At 34.5% G+C, this 21002-nt stretch overlaps 2 protein-coding genes and 1 pseudogene across 3 annotated transcripts; 1 reads left to right on the top strand and 2 right to left on the bottom strand.

Moving 5' to 3' along the window:
• The first annotated feature begins 5949 nt into the window (after positions 1 to 5949).
• LOC142623144 (uncharacterized) lies at positions 5950 to 12413 on the top strand. Of its 2 annotated transcripts, none has more exons than XM_075796548.1 (9): positions 5950 to 6259; positions 6559 to 6651; positions 6737 to 6896; positions 8802 to 8921; positions 9057 to 9110; positions 10454 to 10500; positions 10787 to 10897; positions 11923 to 11980; positions 12114 to 12413. In XM_075796548.1, exons 2-9 carry the CDS (start codon positions 6559 to 6561, stop codon positions 12128 to 12130), a joined length of 660 nt encoding a protein of 219 aa, XP_075652663.1. In that variant the 5' UTR covers positions 5950 to 6259; the 3' UTR covers positions 12131 to 12413. The 2 variants fall into 2 exon arrangements, with proteins under 2 accessions (XP_075652663.1, XP_075652664.1); XM_075796549.1 differs by having other exon boundaries at positions 6039 to 6259; positions 6527 to 6651.
• Positions 12414 to 13512: 1099 nt separating this feature from the next.
• LOC142623258 (beta-galactosidase pseudogene) lies at positions 13513 to 15819 on the bottom strand (annotated as a pseudogene).
• Positions 15820 to 16911: 1092 nt separating this feature from the next.
• On the bottom strand, positions 16912 to 18577 carry LOC142626278 (glutathione transferase GST 23-like). The gene is made up of 2 exons (XM_075800083.1): positions 18230 to 18577; positions 16912 to 17430 (listed from the first exon to the last, which is right to left on the bottom strand). Exons 1-2 carry the CDS (start codon positions 18536 to 18538, stop codon positions 17059 to 17061), a joined length of 681 nt encoding a protein of 226 aa, XP_075656198.1. The 5' UTR covers positions 18539 to 18577; the 3' UTR covers positions 16912 to 17058.
• Between the last annotated feature and the right edge of the window lie 2425 nt (positions 18578 to 21002).

A 21002-nucleotide genomic window follows, 5' to 3' on the forward strand; every position in this document is an offset into this window, starting at 1 on the left:
GAGTGATGGTCAACTTTGGGTTTTGGACATTGGACCAAAATCCCACTTTTAAGTTTAGAAGTATTTTTTAAGAAGGCAAATGTTAATCAGTTAAAAATATGTGGGTCTTATTTAATAAATAAATAAATAAGAGAAATTGTATAAAATTAATCCTAAAATTTATAAAGTTGACAAAATATTGACATAAAGACAATAATTCTGACACAAAGTATATAAATTCTGGCACAAAATTTAACGCTAACAGCACCTTATGTTGCTCGTTAACACAACTTTTTTAAGCTAAGCATTATACATTTTCTCCTTATTCTTAAACTTCATTCGAATCCCTTGCCCTCACAGGCTTAGGCTCAGCGAGTAGGATGTTACTGTAATCACACTTAGTAAAAGACGCCAACTCAAATTGCCCTCCTACCTATTTTTTGTTCATAAAAAAAATTGTTTTGACTCTCCTTATTTTGATTTTTATCTTCATTTTTGTTCTTTATTATATAATAATTCGTATAATGCATTAAAATATTTAACCTAATAGGAAAATATTTTTCTCTTTTTTGTCTAAATATGAAAAAAAAATGCTCAAAGAAGAATTTGAACTTTGGACATTTCCATTAAAAACATTAAAATGTGTCAATTGAGTTATAAAACTTTTGACTCTAAATATAAAATTTAGACTAGAGTAGAATTCTATCTTGTATCAAATATATATATATATATATAAAATTTAATAATTAATAATAATTACAATTAGGATTATATCCTCTAAAATTTCTTTAAGCCAAACCTAAAGCTCATCAATGTTGTGGACACCACACTCTCTTTAAGACAAATAAATTTGCTTCATGTGATTCCTTATTATTCCATGTTGAAAATGCAATTTTTAGATTTTCAAGGCTTAAATTGATATTTTAGTAAACAAATTGAGGCCGGACAAAATATACAAATGCATTTTTATCTCTTAGCTAAAAATGAGCAATGTTATTGCTGATATTTACACAAAAAACCGATTAGTGTCTTGGTCAAATAATAAAGAATTATTATTAAGAGCGGACCTTATAAGTTGAAACTTTCATAAAAAAAAAAAAAACCATCTAAACATTAACAAGAAAGACTAAAATCTTAACAACCTAATCTCAAATTCTCAAATTTCAATTAAAAACCAAAACTTAAATTTCTCAACAACCACAAATCATTCAAAGACATAATAAAATTCAAAAACAAATCGAGCAATCAAAAAACAAAACCATGAATCAAGAAGAAAATTCTCAAACCCAAACTCAAATTACCCGCAAAATAAAAAATTAAAAGGAAAAGCGCACGGACCTTTTTTGAGGTTTTAATTATTATACTTCTAACTTACTTCTCCTTTAGTTTGGAATAAGACATTCACATCCCCTAAAGTGCAAATTATTTATGGTGACCTCCCCTTAGGTGAATGAAAAAATATATATATTCTTCAAATGCTACTTCATTTCATGTAAAACATTTGCAAGCTACTTTCTATGCTAAGGGTGGAACCTTGCATCAAAATTTAAATAAAGAAAAATTAACCTCAAACTGAAATTTTCCCTAATTCCAAATTCTTGCAATAATTAACATAGTCAATATTATCCATATAAGATCTTGAAACTCAAATTTCAAAATTTGCTTGGATGTTTGATTTGGTTTTGTTCTTGGAGTCATTTATACGTTTTGGGTTGGGTTGGGTTTGCTTTTGGTCAGGGGAAGGGATTTTGATTTGGGAGAAAATCATATTTAGAGGAATTTAGACAACGTTATTTGATTTGGAAGAAACTCTAGTCATTTTAAAGGGAAAAAGAAAGGTTTGCTTTGTGGTCTTTTTAAGTGAAAAAAGAAAATAAGAAGAGGCTTTTTAAGGAGTTAAAGCATTCAAATAAGCCTTAGCACATATTTAGTCATATTTGGTCTTAAAAACTCACTTTTGCTTCTTTAACAAACTTAAATTCACATACATGTAGCTCAGTGTTTATCACTCTAATGATTTACATATTATATTTTCTCTCTCCTTATACAATTTTTTTTTTTCGTTTTCTCCTTCCCCAATTCGAGACCTCTCAAATCAACAAAATGACCCCAATTCAAACACAAACTTAGATTAGCCAAAAGTTCCATAAACAAATACAAACTCAGATCAAGTACATACCATAACAAACAAAACCCCAACCATCTCAGTGAATTAGCTATCTCAGTAAAACAAACTCAAACCCATAACATATACAGCCCAACCAGGGATTTCGGTGACTTGGTGTTCTAAAAGACTCAACTACTGTGCGGATTATGAGTTCTAGTTAGCTCAACTGGTAAAGTCTTTGATGGTTGAATAAGAGTGATAGGCCAAAAACGTATTGACCTCTTGTGATGGATTAAGTTGATTAATTAGCCAAGTTATTAATTAATTAAATTAACATGCAAATTGCGTGATATCACAAACAAATCACCAATTAAACTAAGTATGCAGTGGAAAATAAATAACACGGTGATTTGTTTACGAATGGGGAAAACATACATGGCAAAAACCCCACCAGGTGATTTTAAGGTCACCACTCCCAAAATTCTACTATTATCACAACAAGCGGTTACAAGAAAATGAATCTCAAGTACCTTACCAACCTACAGTTGAACCCTTACCCCAATACTCAATTGGATTTGTTCTGTAGTGACAATTTCTCCTTTCAATGCAATGCTCCCAAGTACGTGACTAACCAACTGCGCGAATCCTAGTACGCGACTTCAATCACCAACTAGAGAAGATTGTTGGCTGCAAAGTTCTTCAATTCATCAACATGATGAAGATCAAGAAGATGCTTGGTTACAAAACCCTATGGTGCACATTACACAACAACTTCTTCACAAAAGAGACGAACTAGGGCAAAAACTTTGTCTTTGATCACAACTTGATTGAACAAGGATTTCTCAATACTTGTGCAACTTGTGAACTTTTTGACGACCCTTAGAATAATCCTTTTATATGTCTAGGGTTATAAGAAAATAAGGCCCAAAGACACATCCACGGATTGGAATCAAAACAGAAATCAAAATATGTTTTTCTTAAACCTCGACAGATAGAGGTATTGAGATGTTGTTGAGCAGCTGTCGAGCCACGGGACTGGAACAGCTCTTTAAACCTCGACACATGCTAGCTGTCAAGCTTTAATGGACTTGCACTTTTCAGCTTGTTTCTTGGACAGACTTGATGACTTCAACACTTGATCTTGAAACACAGTTTCTTGAAGTATAAAATTCATCCTAAATCTATCAAATTACAAGTAAAGTGGGTTTTGTCAAAAGATTAGTCAATTACATAAATGAATGACATATGTTCTTAACAAGTGAAACACATATGTCCTAACAAAGAGATCTGGGGTTTAATCCTCGCATACACTAAAAACTAATTGGTATCTTGGTCTAATGATAAATAACTATTATCAGAGTAGATGTCATAGGTTGAAACTATCTCTCAAAAAAAAAAAAAAACTACTGCTTGGATCAGTGTATTTATAAAATACCAACTATTATGTGAATTGATTCCTATCTTAGTTTATTGTGCGGATTAGTGGATTAGGAAGAAAATGGAGCTCAAGAGCTACCACCAATTTATGTGCAATGTGGATCAGTGTATGATTGTATGAGAGAGAGAGAGAGTGAAACTATTATATTTCCTTTTCTTTTATTTAATAAAATAATAAAACTTAAGTACAGTACTTATGTGATGTTCTTTAGATTTTCCTTTTAAGATTTTGCCATGTGGGTTTTTTCTTATTGGGTGGAAGTGTATTTTTTAATTAAGTAGACACATAGCTGAATCTTAAGAGGAAACCTAAGAAACAACACCTATGGTACTATATCTAAGTTTTGTCCTTAATAAAATGAGGAGAGTAAATTGAATTTTAGAAAACAAAAATCACCAATATGCCTATGAGAGAAAGAAAACGTGAAAGAACACAACTTAAGGGACTTTTAATGCTAGAGGGAAAGGAGGAGCGATGACAAAAGACTTGATCAGGTCCTTGAGAGTGTGATCTAATCTCTCTCTCTCTCTCTCTCTCTCTCTCTCTCTCTCTCTCTCTCTCTCTCTCTCTCTCTCTCTCTCTCTCTCTCTCTCTCTCTCTCTCTCTCTCTCTCTCTCTCTCTCTCTGGGCAAAAAAGTCCATGAGATTAATGGTTGAGGCTACAAGTCTGAGTGGTGGCTAATGGTGATTAATGATTGTACATAGTGAGATACTGGAAGTTTGGGCTATGTGAATTTCGTTTAGTTTCGTTTGTTTGTTTATTTTATTTTTTTTCACAACATTGTTTCTCGTTACTTTCTAAACTAATGCTGTTTCACTTGGTATTATAGTTAGTACCTATTTGGTAAAAACATTTGTGTTTTTTGCTTTCAAAATTGAATTGGGAAATTGTTTTTAGGGAACTCATAATGCAACAAAGTGTGTTTAACATTGTTTTTATAGAACATTGTTTTTAAGAACATCCCTAGTGTTTGGCATATGGATGAGTTTTTAAGAAGAAGTGAACTTTTCATGACATAATGTGGGCCCAAGTTTTTCAACATAGTTACCATAATGCCATCAAAACCTACTTTTGTGGCCTGTTTAGGAGTTTAGAGAAGGAGGAGAGTAGAGGGGAGTAGAGGGGAGGGGAGTAGTGGGGAGGAGAGTAGAGGAGAATGATTACCCTCCATCTTGTTTGGATGTTTTTATAATTAGTAAGGGGGAAGGGAGTAATTAGCCCTTTCCCTTGTTTTTAACATTGTAATTTTATAAATATAATAAGGGTAAATTAGGTAATTTATTTTATCAATAATTTTATGTGCTCTACTCTCCCTTCAAATCTCTCCAATTTGGGGGAATTAAAAATGAGGGGGTTGGAAGTAGTTGAAACCCCTTCAAACCCCTCCAAACCCCTTCCCCTCCTTCCTTAAAAAACTTCCAAACAAGGTAATTGAATTACTCCCCTTCCCTCTACTCTACTCCCCCTCCTTTTTTAAACATCCAAACAGGCCATTGGAGTTCTGAAAAATACCCCATGGGATGTTTTTAGAATACACGTTTTTAACTTTGTATTTTAGTAATTATATTCTAAAAACTCATAGCAAACACTTGATTTAAAAGTGATACTCACCATTTTCAGTTTTTGAAAACAAAAACCTCTATTTAAATTTTGGTACCTATAGACCCTTATTGTTGTTTCAAAATTTTCAATTTGCTCTTTAATATATGATTCCATTTTTACATTGGCCTTACCAAAGTTTTTATCTTGAACTTTAATATCTTATTCCATTTTCACATTGCTCATACAATCCATTTTTGTTTATAATCTAACCAGATAATTCCAAAATTTAAGGAACAGAACTATACTTTATTATCTTAATTTTATAGAAACTTAGTGCTTTTTTAATAAAACATTTTCTAAAAGGAAGTGTTGTCCTAGCCATTTGTTTAGATTTTTCCACTTCTTGTCCATTAGACACCCGAAATTTCAAAGATCTAATAAACTAAAAGTGTGTTTGGCATTTTCTTAAAAGTTTTTGCTTTTTGTCTTGTTTTTTTTTCCCCTTTTTTATTTATTTATAAATAATGGAACTTTTAATTTTTTTGGAAATAAATTACCTTTAGCTTTTTTATCACATATTTAACATGCATAAAATTTACCAAAAAATATACTTTTTAATAAATACCATGCAAAAATAAGACACTAAAATAAGTAAAATCCAAATGAACCATTATAATGCGATTGATTGAATTTGGTGTTTCTAGGTTCGAAGCTCTTTGCCCATTCACCTACCATCTAATTGTTCAGGAATATTATTATTTTGACAAAAATTATATTTTAGTCCCTACATTTTAGAGTCAATTTGATTGTTGTTATTTTCAATTGGGATGTATCAAAATGCATACTTTATACTTCATATTGTAAAAGAAGGAATAAAAGAGTAGTGATGAGTGAGTTAGTGGGTGGGGCTGAGTTGAATTTGAGAGTCGAGGATCATCTCGAGTGATGATTAAGAAAATGACGACGCTTTGGTTTGTGAAGTGAGTGATAGTGGGAGCCTACTAAGTCCGAGTAAACCTACGACAGTCACACCATCGAATAAGCAAGAATTTAAAAAACAGAACCTAAGTTTTGTTCATATTTAAAATGTAAAAATAATATTAAAAAAGAAGAAGAAGATCTCTCTCTCTATTCAATTGCCGCTCTCTCCCGTCACTTGCATATCTCAAGCATCTCATCACCGGCAGTCACGGTAAACTTGCTCGTTTATAATTTTCCGATATACTCTCTTTGACCCTTAAATAAATAAATACTGAATTTGAATTAATGCGTTCGTGTTTCAATCTCCCTCTTCCTGCTTTTTATTTATTTATTTATTTATTTATTTTAAGATATCCTATGAGGTTTGGTTCTTAGCAGGGTTTTCACTTTCAATGGTGGCATGATATAATAATAATAATAATAATAATATAATAGAGGATATTTGAACCTGAGTTTTGGGGGTTGGGGGGTGTGACAGTGTTAATTTATTTCTTTCTGGGTCGACGGTAGATGGCATTCAGAGGGCGAGGGCGTGGACGTGGATATGGAGGTGGTGGTGGCGGCTTTAAATATGCCAAGCAAGAGCCCTTTGAACTCTTTCCTGTAAGTTCAAATAAATATTATGATTTTTTAGACTATCTATCTATCTATGAAAATATAATATAAAGTTTTCTCTATGAAATTGCAGGATATTGAATTACCTTGTATCGGAAGTGTGACCAAAGGAGAAACTGATCAAAAAGGAAAAAGTATGAGCAGAGAAGAAACTTTAGTTTCTACCGGTATGCGCTTGCAAATTTTTTGGAAAAGCTCTGCTTATTTTCTTGAGGAGGAGACTGTTCCCAAAAGTAAGCAAGCATTTTTTTTTTTCTTTTTTTAAATTTCTTTCTTCCTTATGCTTTGCCTTATGGAAAATTTTCAATTTACTTGTTCCTGGGCTCTACCCTTGTTTTCGCTTTTACTCCATATTGATACTACTTAATATATATATTTATCAACAAAAATTATTTCAATTTAGTCGAGAATATGTTTTTTGATATCTTGAAATGGGATTCAAATAGATATCACATTCGTATTGACACTATGAGTGAATGAAGTTCTCTCAAGTATATCAACATTTGGACATGGAAACATTTAAAACATAAGATACAGAGATGATTGGGAGACTCACTTTTTTGTCAACATAAATTAGTAAAATGTCTATAGTGGTGATATAGATAAATTAGTCAACTATGATCCTGAATTTATCAATAAATAAAGAAGGCATTATTCTTCTGTGGATCACCTGATGATTTCCTGTCCGGTTGCTCATTCTTTGTGGATGTATATGCTTCGGCTGTTAGGGATTAATTGATTGGGTCATGCTAGGTTCCGTTGCAAACTTTTTTTTTTTGTTGGTATCATTGGCTTGGGAAATATAATTCTGATATTTGGAATCTGGTTTCGGGTTGTTTAATGTGGAATATTTGGACTTTTTTGAGGATACTGGGAAATCATTGGCTCAGTTGTTAGATTTATGCCAACAGATCCTCTTTGATTGGTCTCGGTGTTGGGGCCTCTCGGATTGTTCTACACTTATGGATTTTATTTTGTCTGTTAGAATAGCTTAGTGTTCGTTTGCTTCTTGTTACCTCTTTTTTCTCTTTTTGATCACTATCGTGAACCTTGTGTATTTTTCATGCTATTCCTTTTTCAATAAAATTTTTTCTTACCTATCAAAAAAGAAGAAAGAAAGAAGGCATTATTCATTTGAAAATTTGTGTAACAAGCTTTTCTTACACACACACACATATGCATATACATACATACATACATACATATATATATATATATACATACATATATATATATATGTCTATTCTTATCATCAATACTTCACAAAAGCTGTAGCCGAAGTTTCAAGGAGTCTTTGATATGTGCTATTGAGAAAAATTATATTGGTCAAATTGCCAATGAGCTCTAGCTCAACTAGCACCTCTGCTCCTTGTAAGTTTTAGGTGGATGGTAAGGTCGTGAGTTTAAGACTCATTGGGTGCGTGTGTAACTTGCCAATAAAAGAAAAATTTTATACTGGTCAAATTGGTTTTAAAAGCTTCAGGTTTGTCTTGTAGTTGTAGTGACAATAGAAGTGCATTTTTATAAAAAGTACATGATGACCCTCTTCAAGATGGATGTAGCTGACCTATCCAAAGATCCAAGATGAATGGAATTCAATTTCTTCTTTCAAAGATTCAAACATGTAATATTTTATTGGGTTTAGAGAAATTTTTTTATATTTTAAAATTGGAAGGTACTTGGTTGGCTTTCATTGTTTCATGCTGGACCACATTAGATCTATGCAAGAGTTAAGAGCTGTGAACAAAATGAAAACCAGCCAACTTTTTATGTAACTTTCTTTTGTAATCTACATCAAGAGTAGAGCTGTGGGCAGGAACGAGTTGGCTTCTTTGCTGTAACCTTAGATATGATTGTAGTTGAATTTTAAATTGAATCCAGGATTCTTTTGAAGCTGCTACACTAAATTCCCAGCATAGTACAAGGAGATGTTTTCTTATCATGCATATTTCACTTCTGAGACCAAAATGCATTACTTTACATTTGTACTCAATTCTCATTTACCTTAATAATAGCCGCAAAAGGATTTCTTCTGTCAAAATTTTCAGAATAGCATCACCCAAAATTTATAGTTGCCTTTAGGTCCCTACTAGATTACATTGCATTAATATATTCACTTCTTGAATTTCTGGTGTCAGAGAGCCAAAGTACGGATATACAAAGATACTCTGACAGGACAAAACCAAGGACCAAAGTGACACGTGATTCTCTTTCGCAAATTTTGGTGGTTAAAAGATTTCCTCAAGAACTAATTGGAGGTGTGTAATCTGAGCAACTTATTGAAAATGGGTTGTGGTCTTCTAAGACTATATTTAACTTTGCCTTGTTGATATTCCTTCTGCATTTCATGATGTCTTAAGAGACCATTCCAGTAATACAAATGAAAATTTCAGGTTGGAAAGGGCAGCAGCCAAGCAGGAAAAAGGTTCGATGGAATCCCGAGTCAGGTTTGATGAGATGGAATGCCTTCTCTCTGTTTATTTGCTTTAATATGTTTTGGGGTGTATTTCTTTCTGATTTGTGCACATTTTGCATGTCTTATTTGCCCAATGTCGGTTTGTCATTGATGAAGATCAGCCCCTTAAAAGTGTTCTTTGCAGGAAAAGGGAAAAAGGGACAAGGACCTAAGCGCTCCCCCTACTAGAAATAATTGGTTTCTAACTTGGGTGCCAGTTGATATTGAACTACTTAATTGGTTGAACAAACAGGTTCTGGTATTCAAGGATTTAAAAATCTGAAATTTCATATTCTAGGGTCTTTTTAGTAATTCCAGTTTTGGGGCTGTTTGGGGTTGAATTCAAAACTTAGGACATGTTTGGTTATAATATAGCTATCCTTTGAGCAAGGCCAATTAGATTATTTTTATTTCTATTTTTTTGGGTGTCATACTGTTATAGGTACTGCAGATAATTAATAGGTGTCTATACTTTAGAAGCATGCCTGTGAGATGGACTAAAATTTGAGACTTTTTGTCTTATACTTATTTATCTGAGATGGGAGTTTTAAAATAAAGTTTCGCTGGTCTTCTTTGTTCTTTTTTAAATATTGTCACCAATCTCTTTTACGTTACTGGGGGGTGGGGGGGGGGGGTTGTTGGGGGTGTTTGAGATTTTTGTTATGGATAAGATTAATTCCTCCCCCCTCTTTCCCAACCTGGGGCCATGTTCCTTGAGACAGGCCGCCTTCTCTCATGGCAGAAGTCTTCTACTTTAGTCTCCTGATGGGTTTCCTTCTTTCCTGGGCTCTACTCACCTGTGGCACTCGTTGATTATACAGCTTCTAAAATCTTGAGTTTGAGAATTCTTGTCATGCATTTTATTTGTGATTATATTTTTTATTTTTCATATATTCTTCATCAATTCTTCCCTTTGTTCCTTTTATGTTGGACATCTCACTTGGAATGCAAAACTCTCTTTTCGGTCTTGTACTAAGGAGGTAATCTGAACACCATTAAATCTTGATGCCAAGACCTATCTCAAGGCTCTCAAGTAGAGAGTAGAATGTGCTGAACAACTGAAGAAAATCCCCGCACTAAAAGTGGAAATGACAATGTGCAAACCATGATCTTTGATACGAAAACCAAAATCCTATTATCTTATTTTAATTAAGCATGCATGATGGTTCTGCTAGTCTCAACTTTTTAACATGAATGTCTACATGCACCAACTCTTAAAAAACTATTTGTTATTTGGAGAGTATCATCACCATCTGCTGTTTCTTTTAGATGATTCTGTCTTACCACAAAGTCTTTGGATGGTATGTTAAACTCGGTGAAATGTTTCTATGTCAGATCTGCAGAAGCTAGATTTTTTAGAGAAGCTTGAACAAAGGTTTCAGGTAAAAGACGCAGCTTTTGCAACTCTTTTGCCTACAATATTTGTTTAAAGATCAGTTTAGCCACACTTTTGATAAGAGCACATCTGAATCAAGCCTTAGTAATAATAAAGCATTTTCTAATAGGAAAACATTTGAACCAAGTTTATGTTCTTTGGCAAGTGGCTTTAAGTTTAGAATTTAATGTTGAACATACTGGTAATTTACTTATACAGTCATTAGTTGTCATAGGCTGTTTGCCTTAGATCTCCTTTAGAGTCCTATTTTGTTGACTCATTCAAATCTGTAGGGCCAAGAGGATAAAGGTGAAAAGGAAAAGAAAGAAGGTGAAGAGGAGGATGAAGATGAAGAAGAGGGAGAAGATGCCGAGGAAGAACCCAGTGATGATGATTATTATCAGGTTTGTAAGGAACATATACTAACGTTGTGCTTGTATTGTTTTGTGTTACTTTGATGTTCAATAATCTTGACCTCGAGACCCACAGTGGCTTTGTTGATGATGTAGTGGCCTGTCATAATAATGCTATATGGGTAAATCCGTTCTTAAACATGGACGCCCAGGTGCATTCGTAGAAACTTAATCAATAATGTTTAGTTTACGTAAGTTGTTAACAAAATGAGGTAAATGATGTTACACATGTGATAGTAAACATCGCCTGCCATTGAATCTCTGCATAGAAGGGGGTCCATTCTTGTTAATGCTCTTGGAAACTCTGGAGCATGATCTTTAAAATAGGCAAGTATCAAGGATAACACTCATCTAAATTTCATGCAGAGAATGCATGTCTTGGTGCAAATAAGTCCATGGCTTATCTATCCATGATGAGGCATTCTCTTCTCTTCTACTGTTGTTTATATATGGCGAATTAGGTTCCCTTATCAGCTCATGAAATTGTTAAGTTGGATTCTGTGGTCAGGCGGAACACTGACCTACCAAAAAAGCCGTATCCTATTGCCTCAACATTTCAAAAATTTGTGGTAGTTGCCATTTTTGGTCTATAGTACTATATAAAACACCATTCTTATGATATCAGCTGGCTGTAGGATGTCATCCAAGTATTGAAAGAAATTTTGTTTTGATATTGGATTTGTTATTTACTGGATGAGATGCAAGAAAGACTTATGGCTTCTTTTTAGGCAACAGATGTGGAAACTTCTGTCTCTTGGGTGTCAATTCTATTTCCGGTTCTCATTCATCAGATAGTCTCACATTATGTTTAGTTGTAGCTTTTTGAAATTCAGTCAGTGGGATATCATTGTTTATACCTGACATTAACAGGTTTGTATCAAGTTTTTCCAACAAAGTGAAACATCAATATTTAGGGCATGGATATATATATATATATATATATATATATATATATATATATATATATATATATTATTTGCCATATGCTTTTTTTTATACAATTTGCCACCTTGCAGAATGATTATTTTGATGATGACGAAGATGATTATAATGAAGTTGATGACGGTGGTGAAGGTAGGCATCTTTACTGGCACTTAACTCCTTTGTTACTTTTGACTTATCCCTTGGAGTTGTCACCTGTGTGAAATAAATGGACTAATTAATCTGTGGAGTACCAGAGCAATACTAATGGTTTCTAAACATGCAGATGAAGGTATTTATTAATCACTATGTGAAGAATGTGAACAGTTCGATGCAAGTTGTGCAGATATGGAAGTATTCCCTTTTCTTATAGGATTAGTTGGGATTTCAAATGTGAATTTGACACCATACAAGGCTTCTTACAGATACAAAGGCCCTATCTGTTAATCCCATCTGTTAATGGTTGCCTTCTTGTGAGTTTGACTGCTAAAATTTTGCGGTTGAAATTTCCTGCTTGACGAGGAAGATTTGTAGGAATACAGTAGTTTTTGTTTCAGTATGAGCAAGTACATGAGCATTTTTATCATGGTAGGTGTTTACATATACCATTTTTTTTATCTTCTTCTTATGATAAGCTTTTTATGTCTTAGGCGGATGTCTGCTAACTTAAGGAGCTTCATTTGTCTCAACTTTCAACACTAAACACTTCGTTTCAGTTGAAAATATTTTTGGGCGAAAGTGAGTTAGTTTTCGTTGTTAGTTTGAAATTCTCAAAACCATACAAAAATAATTGTTTGGCCATACTAAAATTATGTAAAACTCTTATATCAAAACACCTATGCACATTACAATCAGCAACAAATCAAGGCAGAATATGGAGAGGAAAATAGAATAAAATATAACCTCACTGAATCGTTGTCAATCACCATCCATGGTACTCTAGTCCTGGTAACTACTTATGGTGAAAAACCCCATGGCACCATCATCAATCACCTTTCAACATGATTCAACTCAGAACATTGCGTACAAACTCCATGGTATCAGCATTTATCAACTCAGAACATGACTTGGTGACGATCAAATTGAATATGATTGAACACAAATAAATTTGAATGTGATTGCTTATGGGTGCTTGATCCTCTCTTTGACGCAAAGAAAACCCATTATTCTCTCTTTGCCATCCGAAGGAATTAATGATTTCGACACTGGAGAAGAATATATTAGAACACATGATCCGTATATATCTATTTCAATTATTATTCTTATTATATATATATATATAATTTAATCTATTTTTATACCTAATTCATTTATAATTTATTATTTTTCTTACATATTCTATTACCAATTCCAAAACACTTGTTTTCTCTCTTTTGTAGCAGTCTCATTTCTCTTTTTATCTCTACCTATCAATATCAAAGCCACGTCATTTGGGATAGCAAAATACCTCTAACTCGCTTGACTCCAACATCAACTTTCATTGCTCCAGTCTAAAAAAAAGAGACAGGGTGAGGGATGGGCCTACTTGATCGGATCCTATCTTGTCCTATTGACATCGATCCATTGTCACGTGTGGATGTAGAATATGAGAAATATCATATATAAAAATGGAGAGATTATTTACCAATGCAATATATATTTTTTAATAATTTCAGAAATACAACAAAGAGGTGAAGTTAATTAACTTAGCAGATTGCTTGCACTGCTAGTCTTCCACTGCCAGTGCGAAGGTTTGTTATCTGAAATGCTGCAGCTGACACAGGGATGTAACAACTCTCCCTCCCAATGCATGCCGTTTCCACAACAGAGAAACTGTTGCTAGCCTCCCAAGAACCTTTCTTGAATGAACCACACTTTCCTTGAGGGTCTCCATAGCTTGCAAATTTGATTTCTGAGATGGTTTGCCCACCTTGGCATGATAGTTCTAATGTGTGACCCTCATATGCATTTCCGCACACAGTTCCAACTGTGACAGTTTGGAAAGACACTTGTTGAGGATTTCCACCTATTTCTTCAAACAAAATCAAAGTGTTTTTGTCATTATTGAGGAATGATCTGGGAACATGGTACCACCTTTGGGATGGATTGCCACAGTTTGACACACATTTATCAGATTTGTACTCTCCACGATAATCACATGAATCACTGCATCCAGTGGTATCAGCAAGGAATGAAGGCCAAAAGCGCCCAATGCTGTTCCCATTCACCCATGCATGCCCTTTGCCCATACCTTGCAAGTCGACAACCACAGGGTCTGTACCAGAAGGGGTATTGAAAGTGGTTTTATACCATGTCAGTTGTTTCCCTACAGGAACATTCTGTGAGGTTCTCCACCTCTTCTGATGGGCTTTATTTGGATTATACATTTGTTTGGCCTCACCAACCAATCCTATCTTGTAACTCCATTGGTTCGATGATATATTCCGGGTAGTACTGCCTCCAATCAATTCTATAGGACCCCCCACTATACCAACAGGCACCGTATCAAAAAAAGAACCATAATTTTGCAATCCAACTGTGGCACTGAGTAAAGTTATGGTGTTAGCCCCTTGCTTTAGAGATACAGGTTTCTCAAAGACAAAATTGTATTTGCCATTAGTGCCCCATTGAGAACCAACGAATTTCCGGTTAACAAAAGCATGAAGAACATGACCTTGGGTGTTTACGCGCAAAGTCACATTCTTCAAAGAAGATGATGGATCATTCATGTCAACTCTAGTCATGTACCACAAGTAGTCACTGGAATCAACTGTAGTTTGCTTTTGTTCAAGGAGTAGAGATGCTTTGAATTTCCCTATTCCTTGTAGGGTGTCTTTCATGGCCTCTGGTGCCCACATCCAAGAAAGTGGTTCACCACCACCATTACTAGCTTGTTTCTTAACATAAATGGATGTCTGAGCATTAACCTTGGCAGTGTTGTAGATTTCTTTGTTACAATTTTCAAGAATGCTGACAGACCAAGCAGGCACAAAGTACTTACCATCTTGTTGTAAGTCAACGTTGGCATCTTTTGAGTTGTCTGAATTGCTCAAGAAACAGAATCTGCTCCCATTGTTTGCGTTAGTGTATGTAGTCAAATAAACGCCGTCGCCATATTGTTTGTCAGTCCTATTGCCAGTAGTGAGTATCTTTTCGCCTAGTTTGATGGCAGCATGGAGATCCTTGAGATGCCCCCATTTAGGCTGATTGAAGTCTCCATATTCATTAAGTGGAGCATTGTAGTCATAAGAAGTTGTGATGTATGGACCTCCAGCTGTGCGTCCAAAGTTGGTTCCTCCATGGTACATATAATAGTTGTTGAAAACTCCACCAAGTTGGAAAAATCGTGCAACTGAGAATGCCAAATCTTCAGCAGTTCTGAAGGGATCTTTGCCACCCCAATTCCCGAACCATCCAGTCCAATTCTCAGTGAACATTTTCGGACTTTTAGGATTGTTTGGTTTAAATTTATGACAATAAAAACCATTGCAAGTATTTATCATGGATTGTGGAGCGTCTGGTTGTTGGCACATAATCCAAGGGACACTAACATTGAGCGATGTGGCCATTTGAGCACACCATTGGATGTAGGATTTTCCAGCTTCTCCATAAGGTCCCATGATGTTGCCATACTCGTTTTCAATCTGCGTAATGATTATTGGACCCCCTTGTGGAGCAAACAAGTTTGCTTGTTTGCACATATTCACTATCTTGGTTGTGAATGTTTGCATTTCATTCTTGTACACCTCATTATCCGTCCTTAGTTGAATACCCTGCAAATTGTGTAACCACATAGGGAAACCTCCATAGTTCCATTCTGCACATACATAAGGACCAATACGTAGAACGACGTAGAGTCCAGCTTCTTGAACCAACTTGAAGAACTTAATGAAGTCTAGATTTCCTGAGAAATCATACTTGCGGCGTTGAGGCTCATGGCGATCCCAGAAGACGTATGTTTCTATTGCATCAAGCCCACCATCCTTTGCCTTTTGAATAAGATCAGGCCACATCTCCACGGTGCTGCGTGGATAATGGATTGAACCCGACAATATCACTCGCCTCTCTCCATTGATAATGATGGCATTTGAATCATATGAAATCTCTGCTCCTGATGAGCATGTGTATAGGCAAGCTAAACTAGCAATGACAAGGAGCTCAATCCAATATCTAGACATTTTGGCCAACTCTTGGAAAGCTTATTTTCTTTTTGGCTGATGGGCATGGGATTTATATAGAAATCTTGCCCTCACTCTGATCTCTGTGGTTGTTATCATGCTTACATCCTGATCAACTTCTTTACAAATTATATCCATAGATAAAAGATCACACCCTCACGAGTACGTGTAATTTCTTAAATTTAGACAAACTCGTTACTACTTGTTTTTTTGTTATAACCACAACTTTTGTTTTGGCCATTTTTGGGTTGTACGTTGTTAAAGAACTTAGAACTGCAACATTTAACTAACAAGTTTTAGTGGCTCTTTCCAAAGAACAAAGAAAAAAAAAAAAAAAAACAAGTTTTAGTGACATATTATGACAAATTGTGGAATGTGAGCCCTTCTTTTGGACCTTTGGTTACACAGAATAAGATTAAAATTTGGGGGATGATGAGTATGACAGTCTGTTGCGGGTGATACTATATATTTTATGGTTCTTTTAGGTACATGATTACTGGATGCTAGCTAGGCTTATATACATTTTCTAAGATTTTAGCATTTCAGCTAGTAATTTGTTATTCAAATGCAAGATTAGCGTCTTCTAGAAATTTTAAGGTAAATCCATCGTAAAATTGATTTGATCTCATTTTAAGTTCAGTTAATACTAGAAATGAAGCGGTTTCAAAAAACAGAATTAGAAAGAAAGAAATGAAACAGTTATGTGGATAGGTAAACAAAATCTAGCAAAATCAGCGTAATATTCGTTACATAGATCCTTATTATTATCGTTCTCCTCTAATATTGCCACTCCCATTAATCAAAGCACAAATGTTCTCCCATCATATGCACAACCATGGACAATTTATAAACATAACTCAAGAGTATTAGCAAGAAATAGATAAATTTCATAATTTATATTATATGTTACAAATTTAAAAATGTATCTAGCGTCATTTTATTTAATATTTAAATAACATAACACCTTATACATTGTCAAATACTAGATATAAAAAGTTTTAATCGATTTCAAATGAAACATATGTAGTGGATTCTGATAGGATATATAAGATTCGTGCAAGCCGCTAGCGGGCATTAATTACTGGGTAGGTCAGAGGCAGACAATTTCTCCCTGAAGGATTTACCATGTGCCAACAATTGTGTATAGTCAGTTAGGTTTTCTTTGATTATAGGAAGTTGCTTGAAATTCTCAGCCCATGCATGCAAGCGAGGCACAGTACTTGGTTCTAGCAGTTTAACCCCTCTCATTTCTTCCATGCCTTTAAACCAGTGACACAGCCATCCATAAGTTATGTCTACTAATCCTATATTGTCTCCACCAAAAAACTTTTTGTCCCCTAGAGCTTGCTCTTCCAAGATTTTCAGATATTCCGGGATTTCTTTTATTGCATTCTGATCATCAAGCTCCTCTTTTGTAGATCGGAAAAATGCAGCGAAAATAGGATTCTATAGATGATTCAGAAAGATAAGCTATTAGCATGGAAAGAATATAACTCCCTTTATGATAAAGAGAAACTGTGCGATTATCATAAAAAGAAAAGAGTGTCTGTGTGATTTGGTTATGTTAGAGTATGACTAATTTCTTTACTTGCGCTATCCTTTCCCTAGAACATAATTAAAAGTTTGAGATATGAGGCTTCTGACAAAATCAAGAAAAGGAATTATAACTAAAAGTAATTCAGAAATCAAGTAATAGAAAATTGATTAATTAAATTTGACAACTTATATGTATTAAAATATTTTATATTTAAAATTGATCAATTTCATAGTCTACATTAAATATTACAAATATAAAGGCTTGATTATAAAATGAACACTCAATAATTCAAGTGAAATAAGAAAGATTTTGTTGAACATCAGTAAAGTTTTTCAGAAAACTGAAAATTTCAAAAATGTCTCTTCAAGTTGAACTTGAACAACTATTCATGACTAGTTTAAAAATGTAACTATAATATAGTGCTGAATGATTAAATGGGACTAGCTCATGTACACTACAAGCAAATTAAACATGGATTTCATGGGCAAGTGTCTTCTTAAGCAATCTCAATTAACAAAAATGCAACATGCATCATAAGGTATCAAGGTCCCGTCTGGTAGAGGAGTTTGAGTAATGTTGTTTGAGTGTTTTTGATATACGTGTGAGTGAAAAAGTATATTGAAATGTGTGTAAAGTTGTTTAAAATGTGAAAATGTGTTTTAGAACCACACAACCAAACAGGGCCTAATTTGTCCGAGTCAAAATTACCTTATCAGCTTCAAATTTAATCCAAAACTGAGCTAATGCCCTTTCGTAAGGATCCTTTGGCAGCAAAGGGTTGTGAGGCCAAGTTTCTTCGATGTATTCAAGGATGACAGGGGACTCAGCTATAGGTTTGCCACCATGAACAAGAACCAGAACCTTCTTGTGAATTGGGTTGTACAACAGCAGCATATCACTCTTGTTGCTCAAGTCCTCTTCTATGTGCTCATATTTCACACCCTTCAGCTTAAAAGCCCAAATAACTCTATAGCCAAAAAAGCTTGGCCAAAATCCAATCAGCTTGACTTCTTCCATTATAATTAATGTAATTTGTAAATAGGATACCAAGTTTGGACATCTACCACCAGAGCCTAGCTAAATGTCAATTTATAGTAACAACGGTACTAATTAATTTAAGTTTCTTGCTTACTAAGTAATGAATGTCAAATTGTCAATTTCTATGAATTATTTTTGAACGTATGGATATAGTGACTTTATTAATTAGGAATTTGAATCGGTCATGCTCTGGTTGAAATGTTTGTTTCATTGGAATATTTTATATATGAGTGTGACATGACAGTCTTATAATATGTTTCTTCCTATATAGAAGAGATTAGGGATTTTCGAACAAACTTCTTGTTGCATTTTTTCTTTAAATTTTGTTGTTGTTGTTGAAGGATTTCATTGGTTAAATCCTTCATGTTTCATTTCTTCCTTGAAGAAGTCCATATGTTGAATGCCCTTCATATTCAATTATTTCACCACGAAATAGAAGCTCTAAAAAAATATCATAGAAGAATGCAGTATTTCATTATTAATTTTTTATACACCAAAAGAAACAAAAAAACAACAACCGTACGTTGCATCTGATAATTCAGTAGTTAAAAATTTAAGAAACGAAACCAAAAAGAACGGAAAGAAGAAAACAAGCAAACCATAGAAAAAGACAAATTTTTTAAAGAGAAAAAAGACTTGTAGTACCGTTCTCTATCTCTCAGATCTGTCTGAAAGAAGAAGATAGGAGTACTGTACGATCACTCTGTGTGTATTTCTCAGAATATATGTATATAGGCGTAAATGCACTTTTGGTTCCTATATTTTGTGACAATTCGCATTTTGGTTCCTAAATTGATATCGTTCCTATTGTCGTCCCTATTTTTAAAAAATCATTTTTATTTTAGTCCCTGCCGTCATCCAAGTAACGGAACCCTATTATGTGACAAACGGAGTAACCTAGTTGCTAACATGGTGTTGACGTGGCACTAACATGACATTAAAATATTATAAAAAAAATTATTTGACATTTTCTTTACCTTTTAATTAAAAAAATTAAAAAATTATTTTAATTTTCTTTACATTTTCTTCAATCATTCGTTGTTCAGAAAAGATTCATTCATCATTGTTCTTGGTAAGTTAAATTAGGATTAGAACAGATCACAAAGAGAAGCAATGCCCAACGACAAACATTTGGTAAAATCATTTTCTTCTAGAAACGAATTATAAAAGAACATTTCAAGCGAATCCATCATCCATCTACCCGTTTTACAAATCACTACATCTACAAAGGAATACACAACAATAAAACCCATTTCAAGCAAATCCACCATCCCTGTACCCATTTTGCAGATCTAAACCCATTTTGTAGGTCACACGGGGTGAAGGCATCTTAGAGAATACGAGAGAGAGAAGCATCGGGCTCCCAACAAAGGTCATTGTCACATGCGCAGCAGAAGCATCTGCCTCGTTCTATCCTCTAATCTCCATGGATCTCCGTCGTCGTCGATGCTCCTTTTCCATTTCTCTCTCTCAGCCTCTTTGACTCTCGCGACCACCATGGCTGGATTTGCACTGTGCTAGTGACTTTTATCTCTTCCCTTCTCCTCAAATAAACCCTCAATTCTCACAATCGACTGGGTTTATTGGGATTTGGGCTTTCCTTCGGCTTTGATCGGTGATCGTTGGTGGGTTTGATTGGGTTTGATTGGATCTGGGTTTAGAGAAAGATATTTTGGTGGGTGCTAGGTTCGACTAGGTTCGTTGGTTGGGATTGCAAGTTTTGTTGTTGTTGGTCTGATTGGTGATTGTTTCTGGACATTTGGGGTTTGGCGTTTGCTGGAGATTTGGGGTTTCGTGTGGGTTTTCTTGTGTTTGCTCTTGTTCATGTTCTTTGATTTGGTGATGTTTGTGAGGGTCAATTTTTGGACGATGTCCAGGCCTAAGTTTAAGCAAGGATGCCAGACCCTCTTGTTATAGTTTGAAGGGACTGGACTTGGTTCACCGCAGCTAAATGAGGGTTGATTACGAACCAAGTTGTGCGCAAGACAAGACTCCTGCAATACGTACACACTAGCAAGCGAGAATATGTATTGAACAATAAGAAAACAGCAAAGGAAGACAAGATTATAACAATAAAACACAGAGTAATTGTTCGGGATCCTTAAATCAATAAGAACTAATCCATTAATTTTTCTTAGTTATGGCTTACAAATGCGCTCACTAAGACGTAATACAAGGTCCAAATAAGCTCAAAAATTACAGACTTAGATGACTATTTAAGCCTCTAAGACTTGTAAAGTTTGAATCTTTTTGAATCCAAATATGTACTGTAGTGGCTGTTTCCGGGATACCGGGAGATATTTCCCTATTTTCTTTGAATTTTACAGAGCTTTTTCTTAATGATTCTGTCTGATTTCCTTCTTGTTATGCAATGGAGTATTTTTCCTTTCCCTTTACCTTCATAGGTCTTGCATAAGAATACACTACACAATACACATATCTT

This window comes from Castanea sativa, chromosome 2 (genome assembly GCF_040712315.1).
Source record: "Castanea sativa cultivar Marrone di Chiusa Pesio chromosome 2, ASM4071231v1".
NCBI classification, from domain to species: Eukaryota; Viridiplantae; Streptophyta; class Magnoliopsida; order Fagales; family Fagaceae; genus Castanea; species Castanea sativa.

Excerpts from the sequence above, each read along its gene's own strand:
- LOC142623144 (XM_075796548.1), top strand. The coding sequence starts at position 6,559 with ATGGCATTCAGAGGGCGAGGGCGTGGACGTGGATATGGAGGTGGTGGT. Across the intron at positions 6,897-8,801 it reads GGAGGAGACTGTTCCCAAAA|AGAGCCAAAGTACGGATATA; the intron begins GTAAGCAAGCAT and ends TTCTGGTGTCAG. Across the intron at positions 8,922-9,056 it reads TCCTCAAGAACTAATTGGAG|GTTGGAAAGGGCAGCAGCCA; the intron begins GTGTGTAATCTG and ends TGAAAATTTCAG.
- LOC142626278 (XM_075800083.1), bottom strand. The coding sequence starts at position 18,538 with ATGGAAGAAGTCAAGCTGATTGGATTTTGGCCAAGCTTTTTTGGCTAT. Across the intron at positions 17,431-18,229 it reads TTAAATTTGAAGCTGATAAG|AATCCTATTTTCGCTGCATT; the intron begins GTAATTTTGACT and ends AATCATCTATAG.